The 15330-nt window shown below is 44.1% G+C and overlaps 2 protein-coding genes across 5 annotated transcripts in view; one reads left to right on the top strand and one right to left on the bottom strand.

The window, feature by feature from the left end:
• FGD1 (FYVE, RhoGEF and PH domain containing 1) overlaps positions 1-8868 on the top strand; it is a 55267-nt gene extending 46399 nt beyond the window's left edge. For both annotated transcript variants that reach the window (XM_075539468.1, XM_075539469.1), the window contains 6 exons: positions 2943-2973; positions 3351-3452; positions 3791-3916; positions 4089-4250; positions 6013-6156; positions 7080-8868. In XM_075539468.1, coding sequence (XP_075395583.1) covers positions 2943-2973; positions 3351-3452; positions 3791-3916; positions 4089-4250; positions 6013-6156; positions 7080-7370 — 856 coding nt within the window. In that variant the 3' untranslated portion in view covers positions 7371-8868. The remainder of the gene's footprint in view (positions 1-2942; positions 2974-3350; positions 3453-3790; positions 3917-4088; positions 4251-6012; positions 6157-7079) is intronic.
• Positions 4482-14890, bottom strand: TSR2 (TSR2 ribosome maturation factor). Of its 3 annotated transcripts, none has more exons than XM_075539471.1 (5): positions 14778-14890; positions 14537-14627; positions 10825-10916; positions 9684-9815; positions 4482-9480 (listed from the first exon to the last, which is right to left on the bottom strand). In XM_075539471.1, exons 1-5 carry the CDS (start codon positions 14856-14858, stop codon positions 9346-9348), a joined length of 531 nt encoding a protein of 176 aa, XP_075395586.1. In that variant the 5' UTR covers positions 14859-14890; the 3' UTR covers positions 4482-9345. The 3 variants fall into 3 exon arrangements, with proteins under 3 accessions (XP_075395586.1, XP_075395588.1, XP_075395585.1); XM_075539470.1 differs by having other exon boundaries at positions 4709-9480; positions 9684-9854; XM_075539473.1 differs by lacking the exon at positions 14537-14627 and having other exon boundaries at positions 4483-9480; positions 9684-9854; positions 14778-14862.
• Between the last annotated feature and the right edge of the window lie 440 nt (positions 14891-15330).

Genomic DNA, 15330 nt, shown 5'->3' with positions numbered 1-15330 from the left:
GCAACAAACATAGCAATGGTTGTGAGGATGGTGCAGTATTTCGTTGTTTTACATAGGATGCTGAGTAAGAACTGGCTTGATGGCACCTAACAATAGCGTACACATATATGCCTACCTACCTACATACATATATGCTTGTACATATATATTTTATTATTCATACTGTTGTTTCAAAATTATAGATGTCATAGTAATTATCAACAGGTCCTTTTATCTTATGTACTTTTTAGTGACATTATTTACCTTTTGTTAAGTTATATACATTTCATATCAGTGTTACCTTTCCATAACTGAAATTACAAGTTTTTACTGCCCTATTGGTATAGTGGGTTAAGCACTGGGCTCCTAACAAAATGGTTAGTGGTTCAAACACACCAGTCACTCTGTGGTTGTTGTTTTTGCTGGCAAAGGAGATGGGGTTGCGTTCATGGATAGCTTGAATAGGAAGTCTATCCACTTCCTCCTGTATATATTTTAAAGTTAGGAAATATGAGGTACTTTGCTTTCAAAATTGCTTTGGCTATTCAGAGTTTCTTGTCTTTCCTTAACACCTGAGGATTAGTTTTTCCATTTCTGTAAGAAAATACTATTGGAATTTTATCTGGATTGTATTATAAAGGTAGATTCCTTTGGATAGTATTATATTCATTATATTAAGTCTATGCCTCTATTTTTAATGAAAAATTTCAAATATCCAGAAAGGCACAAAGAACAGTACAAGCACCCATATGTTTACCACTTAAAATGGTTCTCAACCTTAATCACACTGGGGTACTATAAAATTATACTGATACCTGGGACCCAACTCTAGAGGGTCTGAGTCTGTGATATAACCTGAACCTGGAAATTTAAAAAAAATCATTTTATTGGGGACTGTTACAACTCTTATCACAATCCATACAAACATCCATTGTGTCAAGCACATTTGTACATATGTTGCCATCATTTTCAAAATATTTTCTTTCTACTTGAGCCCTTTTATTAGTTCATTTTCCCCTCCCTCATGAACCCTTGATAATGTATATAAAAAAAATTTTTTTTCATGTCTTACACTGACCAATGTCTCCCTTCACCCACTTTTCTGTTGTCCGTCACCCTGGATGAGACAAGTCAGTCAGGGTGCAGTATAGCACCAATAAAAACAAAATTCTACTACACAAGAGATAACCAGTGTTAATATGTTGGCAAAGTCCTTTCAAGGCCTTTTCCCTATGTGTAGATATATAACCACATAAAATATGTTTATGCATTTTATTATTAAAATTTAAAATATATAGCAATTTAAATAATTGTACAATGAGCTCTAAAACCCATTTAGATTCTGCATGTGATAGTTATACATCTATTCTTTTATCCATTTAATTTTAGTATATGTGCTGCCAAAGCAAGCATTACCCATTTAATTTTTTAATAATGCATTTTAAATCCCCTTAAGACTTCCGGATAGGGTAAGATATGACAAAATAACAATGTATAAATTACCAAGGGCACATGAGGGAGGGGGGAGTAGGGAGGGAGGGGGAAAAAAAGAGGACCTGATACAAAGGGCTTAAGTGGAGAGCAAATGCTTTGAGAATGATTGGGGCAGGGAATGTGCAGATGTGCTTTATACAATTGATGTATGTATATGTATGGATTGTGATAAGAGTTGTATGAGCCCCTAATAAAATGTAAAACAAGAATAAAAAGACTTTGGCATGCATATTAACTAGAGTTTCATATTTGTTTAAATTTCTCCAGTTTTGTTGAAGTAAAATTTTCATAAAATGAAATGCACATTCTCATCATGTACCATGCATCAGTTTTGGTGTTTTTTTTAACCTTACTAGTCTTTTTTTTAAATCATTTTATTGGGGGCTCAGACAGCTCCTACCACAATCCACCATGGAGGAGCTTTAACAAATTAAAAAAACCATGTCATATCCGTATTTTGAAACGATAACTGTATATCTTTAATGCATGTTGTTTACACTTAAACATATTATAAACATCTTTCTATGTCATCAATATTCTCCTGCAGTAGTGATGAACTATTTCTCCCTAATTCTCTGTTGTTGGAGACTTACTTAGGTTGCTTCCAATTTTTTAATTATAATAGATAGCATGGAATGGGCATCCTTGTAAAATTTTGACGCGCCCTTAATTTTGTATCAAGCCTAAGAATGTAGTCAGATTTACATATTAGAAAAATATTTTTGATGTCTACATTGTGGATATGGTAGGCAGCAGAGTTTGCGGTCTTATTCCTGTTGATAAGGTTGCACCAGCTGCAGGCTCTGGAGCCTGCAGTGCAGCCAGAAGAATCCAGGTAGGAAGTCAGAAGCGGAATGCAAATATTTGAGCATCTAGCGTATTAAGAATTATCTGGGCACTGTACACATATCACCTAAGCTACTGCTCAGAACCCAGAGGGTGATATCCATCATTGCCATTTAACAAAGGAAAACAAAAACCAAATATTTCCTCCCTTCTTAAGCTTCACATTCCAGCAACAGGGTATTATATATGGTTTCTCTCATAGTCCATACTTTCTCTCACGCACCTTACCCTCCTACCTAAGGTCTGGTACTTACTTGAGGAAACCTTCCTTAGAAATCCCCACTCTGATTCCAGGCTCTGACAAATACGCTCCTCTGGGCTTCCCAGGCCTGCTTTCCCTCTCTTATTGATCCACATGTCTACCTCCCCCACAGGCTCCTTGAGGACAACATTTGTCTCTGTGGCCCAAGTGCCTAGCACAAGGCCTGAAGGTTTTAGTAAATGCTGAATGCATAAATTCAAACAGGTTAAGTTTCTCAGGGTCACACATGGAATAAGTGAAGAAGCAGAAGGTCAAATTTAGGTCTATCCTACTCCAAAATACCTACCCTTTACCACTCCAATTGCATTTCGTTGGCCTGCCTAACCCAACATCTCTCTTTTCCCTCAACCCCCACCCAAAGGACTGAGGAAGAGAAGAAAGACTGGGTCCAGGTAACATCTAAAAGGCTTTGTGGTAGGGGAATGGAAAGGTATTGTTAGTACTCCTAGGGGTTGGTGGGCTTTCCCAATACTCACATCTCGTTAGAATGGGCCTGGACATCTACCTTCAAACATTACCATCCCTATTTTCTATATAAGCAGGAAGGCCTTTTAAGGTTTTTCAACCAGCATCCTCATTTCACAAATGTGAAAACTGAGACCTAGATTTGGGAAGAAACTTGTTCAAGGTCATATACCAAGCAGGGGTAGAGCTGGGCCTTGAACCCAACTTTTCTGATCCCCAAGCCAGGGCATAGGAGGGTGAAGTGAGGGTAGAAATGGGGTAGGTTGTAGGATGATTTTATCTCTCATTTCTTATACCTCCCCAGGCCATCCACTCTACTCTCCTGAAGCATGAACAGACTCTGGAGACCTTTAAACTGTTGAACTCAACAAACAGGGAAGATGAAGACACCCCTCCCAATTCTCCAGTAAGAAGCCCCTCTCCTGCACTGGAGCCCTTTTCAGGCCTCTTAAGTTCCCACCTTAAAATGCTCCTTTGCCCTTCTCAGAGAGTAAAGACCAGAGAGCAATGAATGCAAGACTTCAGAATTGCAGTCTTCTGTTGATAGGGCCACAGAGAAATCACTGGGGAAACCAAAGTCCTAAGTAGAAGTGACTTGTTTTCAGTAGCCCAGAGAGCAAGAGGCAGGTATCTTAAATGTGTCTGCTGTTCCTCATAATGACCCATGCTTCAGGGCAGTCAAGGGCTTGCTGGACTGGACTAAGGTGTAGCCATCTCTAACTTGGGACCTGGTCCTTCCCTTAGAACGTCGATCTTGGAAAACGGGCACCTACACCTATCCGGGAAAAGGAAGTCACCATGTGCATGCGCTGCCAAGAGCCCTTCAATTCCATCACCAAACGCAGGCACCACTGCAAGGCCTGTGGGCATGTGAGTGTTGGGAGGCAGGGGCAGAGTGGGGGAGGAGAGAGGCTGGCAGTCGAAAGATCCACTTCTCAGTGGGTATCCTCCAAATGGGGGTAGGCTGCAAGTTGTGGGAGATGATACACTTTAGGGGAAGGCTTGCTGGAATCAGGCTGCTCTTGCCCACCTGCCACCCCAGGTGGTTTGTGGGAAGTGCTCCGAGTTCCGGGCCCGCCTCATCTATGACAACAACCGCTCCAACCGTGTGTGCACCGACTGCTACGTGGCCTTGCATGGGGTGCCCGGGAGCAACCCCGCCTGCAGCCAGCATACACCTCAGCGCCGGAGGTCCATCCTTGAGGTAAGAGCGAGGCCCCCAGCTAATCCTTCATAAGAACCCCATGGGCCCCAGCCACCTACCCAATGACTAAAGACTGTACACGTAACCCAGGGGCAGAATATGTAAAATGAGTTAGAAATGACAGCAATTGTTTTTAAGTTTATGAGCGGGCTTCAAATAGTTCATGGGAAAAATTAAAAGGTAATGGAACTTTTTAACAAACTTTTTGAAGCTCCCTCATACTATTTCATATACCTATGTCATTGCTATTCCTATTTTCCCCATGAGGAAAGTGAGGCCCAGGAAGGTTATCTGCCTAAAGTATAGAGGCAGTAAGTGGGAGAGCTGGAATTTTTAAAATTTAGACAATACAAACAAACTAACAAATGCACAGTGGTTTCAAAAAGTTCAGATCTTCATTATCTTTTTTGAAAAAATATTGTGTTTTCAGTGAAAGTTTACACAGCAGATTAGGTCTTCATTTAACAATTTATATACAACTTATTCGATGACTTTTTAGAGCCAAAAGAAAGCAGAAAGTAGTAACAGAATGGATTAAAAGAGAAAACACATGAGAAGATTTTAAATTTTAACCTAACTATATCTGCAATAATTCACTTTCTTATGTACTCTGTGAACAGGCCTTTTCACATCCCTGGTCAGAATTCCAGTATTTTTAAATGTCACTCTTCCACAAACTTTTTGAAACCCCTTAGTATACCCCTCCTCCCCCTGCCCATTACCAGTTAGACTTACCTTTTCTATTGCTTCTACAGGTACACGCATGCACTCGAAAAAAGCATGCCAGGCACTATTCGAAGTGCTTTACAGACAAGTACAGCAATCCATTTTATCCTCACTACACTCTCCTTCCAAGTCAATACGTCTTCATCTAGAGCAGTGGTTCTCAACCTGTGGGTCGTGACCCCTCTGGGGTTTGAACAACCCTTTCACAGGGGTTGCCGAATTCATAACCGTAGCAAAGTTACAGTTATGAAGTAGCAATGAAAATAATTTTATGGTTGGGGGGGGTCACCACAACATGAACTGTATTAAAGGGTCACGGCATTAGGAAGGTTGACAACCAGTGAAGCATCTAGAGTAAGAATTCTAAGTCAGATTTCCTTAAACACTGACTCACTTCCATAACCACAATGTTATATTGCCTTGTGGGATGGACAACAAAAAGGTGAGCTATTTTTGTTTTATCCAAAGACTAAATTGATGGACTGAAGAATACCTGACTAGGCATTTAGAGATCGCTACACTTTCCGCCAACATTTAAGAGGTAACTGCCAGCACCTGAAAGTCAAGCAGATAAGCGTGGCATTGAATTCTGACTCTACCTAACACACTGGGTATAACTGGGCCACCTGAACTTCAGCGTTCTCACTTGAGCTATGGGAATAGCACTGAGAGGGATAGTGAAGATAGTACAGGACTAGGCAGCTTAATTCTGTTGGATATGTGGTCACTGAGTCAGAACCAATTCATTAGCGCCTAACACTAAGGCAGTGGTTCTCAACCTTCCTAATGCTGAGACCCTTTCATACAATTCCTCATGTTGTAGTGACCCTCCCCCAACCATAAAATTATTTCCGTTGCTACTTTATAACTGTAATCTTGCTACTGTTATGAATTGGACGACCCCTGTGAAAGGGTCATTCTACCCCCAAAGGGTTTGCAACCCCCAAGAACCGCTGCACTATGGGGTGTTGAAGCCAAAAGGAACCAGGGTAGGTCTCTGTCAACATTGATATCCCCCTCATGTCTCTGGCCACAGAAACAGGCTTCAGTGGCTGCTGAGAACAGCATTATCTGCAGTTTCCTGCACTACATGGAGAAGGGCGGGAAAGGCTGGCACAAGGCATGGTTCGTGGTTCCTGAGAATGAACCCTTGGTGCTGTATATCTACGGAGCCCCTCAGGTGTGCATTTTACTCCTTCGGGTCCTTTCAGCCACCTGGCAAAGCCAAGCTGTCTCCCTTCTCCTGTATGTAGTCTTCCACCGCTCCTTGGCCTTGGGACTAAGTCTGAGTCCAACCCGATCTAAAGGAAATTCAAAATCCTCATCCTTGTAAGACAGTAGCTACAGTTAAGAGTGATTATGGGCCAGGGAATGTAGGGAAAATTGGGGTTAGTGCGGAGGGCTGGCTTCCTGGAGGAAACAGGAATGGAGCTGGGCACTTGACTGCTGGATTCGATTTGGAGTGAGGAAGAGCGTGCAGTTGGAGCAATAGCCTTGAACGGGGGTCAGCAAAGTTTTGAGATGGAAGAACCAATCCTATCCCTCACAATTTAAAAATTATTCGAGCCATAACTATATATTTACAAATTAAATCACCATTATGTAAATAATAGCTTTTTCAAGTTTTACTTAAGAGCCAGTTGTATATACAGAAAGAGCTGCTTTCAGCTCACAAGCTGCAGTTTGCAGACCCCTGGCCTAGACAGAGGCTTGAAAACATCTAGTCTCTGCTGGAGACTAGCCAATTGGGTAGGAGAAGAAAGGAAATGAGTGTTTGAGCCAGGAGCCCTGGTAGCACTATTTGGTGGCGGGCTGTTAGCCACAAGGTTGTTTGTTCAAACCCACCACCTGCTCTGTGGGAGACTGCTAAGGCTCAGTCTCAGAACTCTCACTGTCATCGTCGATACCAACTTATAGGCTAAATGGGCTGGAATTGACAGTGGGTTGGGTTTCATGGTCTAGACCTAGTTCATTTTCCTATTGATAATGTGAGTCATAGCAAGTTCTTGGTCGGTGGGGGGGGGAGGGAGCAAATGCTAAGGCAGTTAGGTGCTAAGGCAGAGGGGTGACCCCAAATTGATCCCAGCTGTCCCTACTCCCCAGGATGTGAAAGCCCAGCGCAGTCTGCCCCTCATTGGATTTGAAGTGGGGCCTCCTGAAGCCGGAGAGCGCCCTGACAGACGCCACGTCTTCAAGATCACTCAGAGCCACCTGAGCTGGTACTTCAGCCCTGAGACCGAAGAGCTACAGCGGCGTTGGATGGCTGTGCTTGGCCGGGCAGGCCGCGGGGACACATTATGCCCAGGGCCCACACTGTCTGAAAACAGGGAAATAGTGGCAGCTTCAGGAGCTACTGCTGAACCCCCTGCTGTTTCCCAAACAGATAAGATCTAAAGGGTTTGGGGATTCCCCTGTACCATACTATTTGCCCATATCCAATTAGGGGTGTTAGCCGCCTCCACCCCAGCTCAGTCAATACTTGAACTCCCATCACGGGCACTTTCAATCCTGAATGCTGGGTCTTGGATTTTTTAATTCATCTTTTCATAAAATGTGGGCTTAAAGAAAAAAAAGACCCTGTTACTGTAATGATAGTAATTTTTATATCCTCCCAGTGGGAACTGTTGCCAGAACAGCCTGAATTTGGCCGTAATGTGCCCCATTCACAAAATCCTACAGATTCTATATTCATCAGTTCCTCCCAAAGCACGAGGCAGGAGATTCAAGTGCCAGCTCTGCCACTGACTTGTGGCCAGTGTCTTCACATATATGACTCAGTGTGAGGTGGTAACTGAGCCCCTCTCACCACCCAGCTTCAAGGCTGGGTCCAGTATTTTATCATTTAGACCCATGGCAGGGCCACTGGGCAGGACAGGGGAATGGCGGGTGAGGACAATGGATATTGTTTGTTTGGTTTTTAAAGAAAAATACAGTTTATTTCAGGCTTACAGAAACTTCCAGAGCATTTCTATGCTCCTTTCATCCATTTATTTATTTGTTCAAAGCACCAAGGTGCTGTGGTGGACCCAGAAAATGTACTCTTGTTGAGCGCTAAAGCCCAGCCTCCAGAAGGCTGATTCTTGATTTCACAAGATAAGTCAAGTCACAAATTAAACAATAAGGTATTTATTAAATTCTTAAGTCTCATCCCTAAACTTAATCGGGATGGGATGAAGAGTGGGGAGAGGGGTTGGAGAAGACAGAAGACAAAGGTCAACTGTCCCAAGCTTGCCATCTAGCCAAGGTCTTAGAATTCCTGAAGGAACCAGGGTTAGAGGATAAGTAGCAGAAAAGAAGTCTTGTTCTTGAGAGGTTCCAAGTTCTGGGCAGGGCATACCATGACTAAAGGTATGTGTTACTTAATGCCCATATGTTCTAAAAAACAGGATGCTATGTGATTTGGTGGGCTCAAACATAAGTACAATTGTGAGAATGGCACAAGGTTGGGTGGTGTTTCATTCTGTTGTGCACAGGCCCACCATGAGTCTGAACTGACTCGACGGCACCTAACTGCAACAAAAACATGTAAATTGAACAGTATGCAAACCCATATTTATACTTTATGGGACCCTGCTTCCAGTTGTCCTTGTTGCTACTGCTGCTGCTGGAGGCAGTAAGGGGGTGAGGGGGGCCAGATGAAGCAAGCAGAGTGGGAGTGAGTGGAGTACACCCAATCCCATCTGCTGTTCTACCAGACTGAGCAGCAAGAACAGCCCTCTCTGCCTGCCTGCCTGCCTGCCTGGCAGACAATGCTCAAAAGCCCACCCCCAGAACTTTGTCCTCTACCTATATCTCACGTGTGGTCCAGTACTGCAAAAGTCTGGGTTTAGAGTGTTTAAAACCATTAGGGGAAAATAAACAAAAGGAGAGTTGTTTGCCCTTTAAAACAAAACACCTTATAGAACCACACATGTGTGGTCAGACGTGGTACCAATCGACATTAAGCACTGTATACCTGGTTTTTTATTTACATCTTTAATTATCTCTATGTTCATCTCGCCATTCCTGACCCAGCCAGCCCCCTAGTACTGGGTGCTAGTTCTCCTCATGGTCCTGTCCCGTCCCAAATCCACCTACCCAGTCAACCAGTGTCCAGTTGCTCCTCCATCCACACTTACTCAACTTTTTCTTCTGCACTGATTGGACCCAACAAGCACCGTGCTGCCAAACCTGGCCTCTTCCCTCAGGTAGCAATTGTAAGACCCAGGGGAGTACAATGGGCCAGGTCCATTTTCTTCTATGGAGGAAACTAGGCAGGGAATTAGGTGAGTGAGGAGGTGGCATATCCAGTCAAGAGATGTGCAATCTCCAGAAAAGCCCCTTAAAACTAGTCTTTTGCAAATAAGGGCCCAAACCACTTCAGCTCCACTCATTTCTTTCTCCGGACAATGGTCCAGCCATCCTCCACTACATCCTCTTCCTGAACAGTCTTGGAGTCCGGGTCAGACGATTCAGTCTGAGAGCAGACCCCATCTGTAGCTGCCCCATCATTTGTAGCTGTGACCTGGAGGAAAAATATAAGACAGAGCTAAATATGACACATTGCAGCCAAGGCCACTGAAGACTGAGGCTCTATTTCTAGCTTTGCTAAGATTGATTTTGTCACCTTAGGGAAGTATCCTGCTCTTTCTGGATAATACCACATCATCAGCCCCCTCATTACTTCTCTAAGAAATCAGCTGATCTCCCCAAGGGGCACCTCTTCACCTCCATCTCTTCTGTGCTGTTTGCATCATCTTCATCCATTTCTCTGGCTGGTGGAAGTGCAGTGGCTGTGATCCTGTTCTTTCTTTGGGTGATGTAGGAGGTCATATGCCTTAGAGCAGCACCATCATCCCTCTGGAAATGGTGAAACATGGTCTGCAGCTGCTGGCTTACCTACCAAGAAAACACTCAACCAGCTCAAATTTTCCAGAGAACCTACTATACGTTAGCTCATGGTTACATGGAGAGTGCAGAGGGGCTGTCCAGAGCAGTGGTTCTCCACCTTCCGAATGTGGCAACCCTTTCATACAGTTCCTCATGTTGTGGTGACCCCCAACCATCAAATTATTTTCATTGCTACTTCATAACTGTAATTTTGCTATTGATATGAATCGTAAATATCTGATATGCAGGATGTATTACACGACCCCTGTGAAAGGGTCATGTGACCCACAAAGGGGTCAAACCCCATAGGTTGAGAACCACTGGTCCAGAGAATAGGGCTATTCCATTCCCAAATAGTTTGTAAATAAAGCAACCACACATGAAGGACCCAGGTGAAGCTCTCCTAGCAGGAAGGCACTAGAACTGGGCTTTGAAAGATAACAGACATAAAAAGGCAAGCAATCCAGAGAGGAGAGGGGGCGGGATGGGAACCAAAACATGCGGAAAATCATACACGGCTTAGCCTGCCCTTGGCATGGGGGAAAGGTACAGGCTTTTCTGGGAATGTCGTCTCCACAGAAATAAAGGGGGAGCAACAGAGCTTGGAAAGACCTGGGAAGATCTCTTTTCTCTAGGTCAATGTTTCCCAAAGTGGGAGGTGCTGGAATGATCAGAGGGGAAGGAGGGGCCAGCAGCAGTTGCAAAAGCAGATAACTGTACTTTACCATGGATTACGGGCGATGATATAAAAAACTTTAATTACTGGAGGTTGGGGGAGGGGTGCTACCTTTTTTTCCTGAAAGTGGGGTGATTGGTCACCTAAATTTGGGAACCTATGTTCCAGACATTAAGGAATCATACAGGGTTCTTGTGCAGGCTTGAAAAAGAATAACGGTTATGGCCGGGAGTACTGGCCGAAAAAGACAAGAGTGTTAGGGAGAGAAAAGACTGCAAGCAGTTGTGCTCACAATAAGCTCACCTGGGGCAGGCTCCCATCCTCCACAACTGTATCAAACTCGTTGGTCATGAGCTCCCCAAGGAAGTCCTCCACCTCATCTAGCTCCAAGTCAGCTAAGTAGGAAAGGATAGTGCCCTTTGGTCAAAAACAAGCCAATCGTCACCCCTATCCATATTCCTCAATACTTACTTGCTGGGCCCACATCTGATTGGTGGGGAAAGGCGCAAATAGCAAGTCTTTTATTCACTTAGGTGAATAAAATGAAGATCTTAGCATGACTAAGAAAAAAACTCTAAATATTGAATTTCCCATGTCCTATATCCTACATACTATAAAGCCTTCTATTTCCTAAATCCTAACCTTTAGTCCCTTTGTTGACCCTCACTTGGGGTGCTTAGATGACTGTGAGCAAGTTATTTACTCTTTACTTGGCCTCAGTTTTCTCATCTGTAAAATGGGGCAAATAGTGGTCTGCTTAAAGGTCTGTCAGTAAGTTATTATCCAAAACAATGCCTGGCATAGAGGAGATCCATAACCATGTTAATTACCATCATTCAAGGACCGAAAATTTTGAAGAAGAGACTTTTCAGAACTACTGCCATTGACATAGGAGGCCACAGATCAGGGGTGCAAGAAATGAGTACTTACAATTTTAATGAAATTAAATTGTCATAGCCTTGACATCAAAATCCTAGTGTGGCCTTGGCTAAGTCCTCCTCTGTGGCTTAAGTTTCCTAAACGGCTCAGGTCAAACCCTCTACTTTTCTAAATTTCTCTGCTTCAGACTTTCGCAGAGTTCACCCTCTCTTCACTCAGCATGCGTTCCCTGAGGGAGTTCAATCACTGTCCTGGCCTTTTCTATTATCCTATCCTGTTCTTTTTGTGGTATGTTGATTTTGAGTCAATTGCAACTCAAGGCAGCACCATTTGTGCAGAGTAGAGCTGCTCTAACAGTGTTTTTGGTTTTCAAGGCTGTGACCAGGTGGCAAATTGCCAGGACTGTCTTTTAAGACACTTATGGGTAGGTTCAAACCACCAACATTTTGGCTAGTGATCAAGCATTTATTTGTTTGCACCACCTAGGCACTCAGCACTCTATCCGATTAGCCCACTAAATCTGTTTCCAACTCTGACTACCCCTTGCACAGATGTCCTTTAACCAACTAGGGGAGTCGTGGTGGCGCAGTACTTCAAGAGTGAGACAGCTACCTGCAGTTGGAAAGCCACCAGCAGCTCCATGGGAGAAAAACAGGGCTTTCTACTCCTGTAAAGAGCTACGGTCTCAGAAACACATGGGCAGTTCTACCCCATCCTATAGAGCCGCTATGAGTCTGCATAGACTCAATGGCAGTGAGTTTGTTTTGGTTTGTATCCTACTGGGAGTTGTACCAGTGGCATAGTGGGTTACATGCTGGGTTGCTAACTGCAAGGTCAGCAATTCGAAATTACTAGCTGCTCCTCTGAAGAGAGATGAGGTTTTTTACTCCTGTAAAAAGTTGTCTCAGAAACCTACAGGGACAGTTCTACTCTGTCCTAGAGGGTTGCTATGAGTCAGAATGAACTCAATGGTATGAATTTGGTTTGGGAGGGATTTGACCTATTGCCATCAAGTCAATTCCAATACACAGTGGCCCTATGGGACATAGAATTACCCCCTAGGGTTCCAGGCTGCACATATTTTATGGAAGTAGACTGCCACATCTTGCTACTATGGAGACACAGCTGGGTTTGAACTGAAGACCTTTTGGTTAACTGTCAAACACTTAATCACTGCACCACCAGGGCTCCTCCATATTCCAAAGCCAAGCTCATCACAAACCTAATTCTAATTCTCCAGGGTTCCTCTACTCCATGATGTTCTTTGTTGCCACTGAGTCCCATTCTGACTCAAGGAATAGAACTGCTCCATAAGGTTTTGCCTTTCGTAGGGGAGGGAAATGATCTTAATGGAAACAGATTGCCAAGCTGTTTCCTCTATGGTACCACTAAGTTCAAATCATCGCCCTTTCAGGTAGCAATTTTGTGCCACCTAGGGACCTTCCTCTACTGCATGAACAACATAACTCTCTCAGCAAGTCAAACCAGAGAACTGCCTATTTTCTCTTCTTCCCATCTTTTTCCACTCCATGAGGAAAAGATGAGGCTTTTTACTCTGGCAAAGAATTAGGCCTTAAAAAAAAGAATTACAGTATTGGAAACTTATAGAGGCAGTTCTACTCTGTACTACGAGGTCACTATGAGTCAAACTTGACTATGGCAATGAGTTTGATTTTTTGGTCTATAGCCAACCAACCTCCCCAAAACCGAATCCATCTCTTCTTTACTATTGCCCCAGTTCAGGCCTCCTCATTTTCTAAACAGAAATAGCCTTCTCATCAGTCTTTCTCCCTCCAGTCCATACTCCAAACTGATTCTTTCTAGCTAGTCAACATCATCCTATTTACTCACCTTTGAACCTGTCTATAAATTTTTAACCCATAGTTCAGTGTTTCATAGTCTGCATATTTCTTAAAAATATCTGTTCTGCTGGGGGTCACTATGAGTCAGAATCAATCAGATGGCTATGGATTTGGTTTGGGGTTTGGTACCCTTATCCAAGGAGTCCCTGGCTAGTACGGTTTGTTAAGCGCTCAACCACTAACCAAAAAGTTGACAGTTTGAGCCTATTCAGAGGCATCTTTGAAATTGGGCCTGGAGATCTGTTTCTGAAAGGTCATAGCTTTGAAAATCTTATGGTGTGCAGTTCTACTCTGTAGATCTTGGTCACCATGGGTCAGAATCTATTATACAGCAACAAGGACTCCTTATCCAAGGACTCCCTGGATGGCTCTGCTGCTAACCAAACGGTTGTTGGAGGTCAGAGTCTACTTCAGAAGAAAATCCTGGCAATCTACTTATAAAAAAAGATACATTTTAAACCCCTATGGAGCACAGCCAGGATCAAGTTGATGGTAACGGATCATCTTTATACAAGGATAGCCAAACTTAATACGCTAATGAATTTTAATACTATGTGGTAGCAAAAGGCATTTGAACAAACACTGGCCTAAAGAAAAAATTAAAGGCACATAAGGTCTTCCATATTTCAGTCTTTTTTCCTCTGGGGTATTGGGAGGGGGTGTTCCCTATTTCAGAGCTTCATTCCCCACAGCTCTTTACCCTTTACACACACAGTCTCACTGCAATGAGGTTCCTGCCATTTTCCAAATATCACACAAACAAAATACAACACACTGCCATCAAGTGGATTCTCATAGTGCCCCTATAGAATGGACAGAGTAGAATTGACCCAGTAAGTCTCTGAGACTAACTTTATACAGAGTAGAAAACATCATGTTACTGCGGAGCAATTGGTGGCAACGAACTACTGAGCTCGTAGTTAGCAACCCAACACGAAACCCACCCCACCACCAGGACTGTGCTAATATTGCTCTCTGCACCTAGTTAACAATGCCTTCTCATCCTTTACAACTCAGTCCACTTCCCCTAAACATCCTGCTCTTATTTTCACAATTCTCAGCTCCCTGAATTTTCTTGAAAGAAACGACTTTACCCAATGTCAATTTCACTTCCAAAACTCGAAAATTTAAGAAGAATTTTGTGAAACCCATACTATGCAACAAGTCCTGTGCTGGGCCCCTTATTCCCTTGCTGACTGACCTTTAGGAGAAACCAATGGCGTCGATCTTCCCTATCCCATGAGGGAAGCTTAGCACACTTAACATTCACTCACCATTGCGGACGAAATACTCTTCCATAGCATCCCCCAGCCACTCCGCCTTCTCCTGGCTGTACACGCCCCCGAAACCATTCTCCACAGCGATCTGCAAACGCAGGCACAGGCCCAACGTCAGCGTGTGTGCCGGCCTAGAGTGAGGTCAGGTTCCTAGCTTATGGCGCCCCAGCAAGCCATGTCTGGACCACTCGTAATCTTCTCCAAGCTCTAAGCTTATCCCAGCCTCGGCCCCACTCACCTGTAAGGCAGGCCAGGCCTCCAACGCCGCGCGAACGCCGGCTCTGAAGAGCGCCCGCGAATCTGCAGCAGCACCCGCCATTACCTGATCGCGAGTCACGTGACGCGCCCGCTGCCCAATCCGCCCGCTGCCCAATCCACCCGCAGCAACCACCCAGCCAAAAAAAAAAAAAAAAGAGCCGGAGACGGATCTGAAAATAGGTATGCTTTTCGCTGACCTAGTTAGCAAGGCTAGAGCAATAGAAAAGTCTATCCGTACGATCGATGACAACACCGCAAACAGAAACCCACTCCGTTGCTTGTTCTGTACGGCAATGAAGTGACCCTCATACTCAGAGTAAACAGTCCTGGTGGTCCCATGGATTACGCGTTGGGCTGCAAACCGCAAGGTTAGCAGTTCGAAGCCCCCAGCGGCACTGTATGCGGCCTTCAAAAGGCTTAGTCGCCTGCCCTTCAAACCCCGCAGGACTCTGAGGTGGAGAGTGTACTGCTTCTAGTGAACCACCAAATTCCTGAGAAAGTAGCGCCACCCCAGTGGATACTGTCCCAGTATT

This window comes from Tenrec ecaudatus, chromosome X (assembly GCF_050624435.1).
Source record: "Tenrec ecaudatus isolate mTenEca1 chromosome X, mTenEca1.hap1, whole genome shotgun sequence".
In the NCBI taxonomy this organism is placed as follows: Eukaryota; Metazoa; Chordata; class Mammalia; order Afrosoricida; family Tenrecidae; genus Tenrec; species Tenrec ecaudatus.
This window is presented reverse-complemented; position numbering and strand designations above follow the sequence as displayed.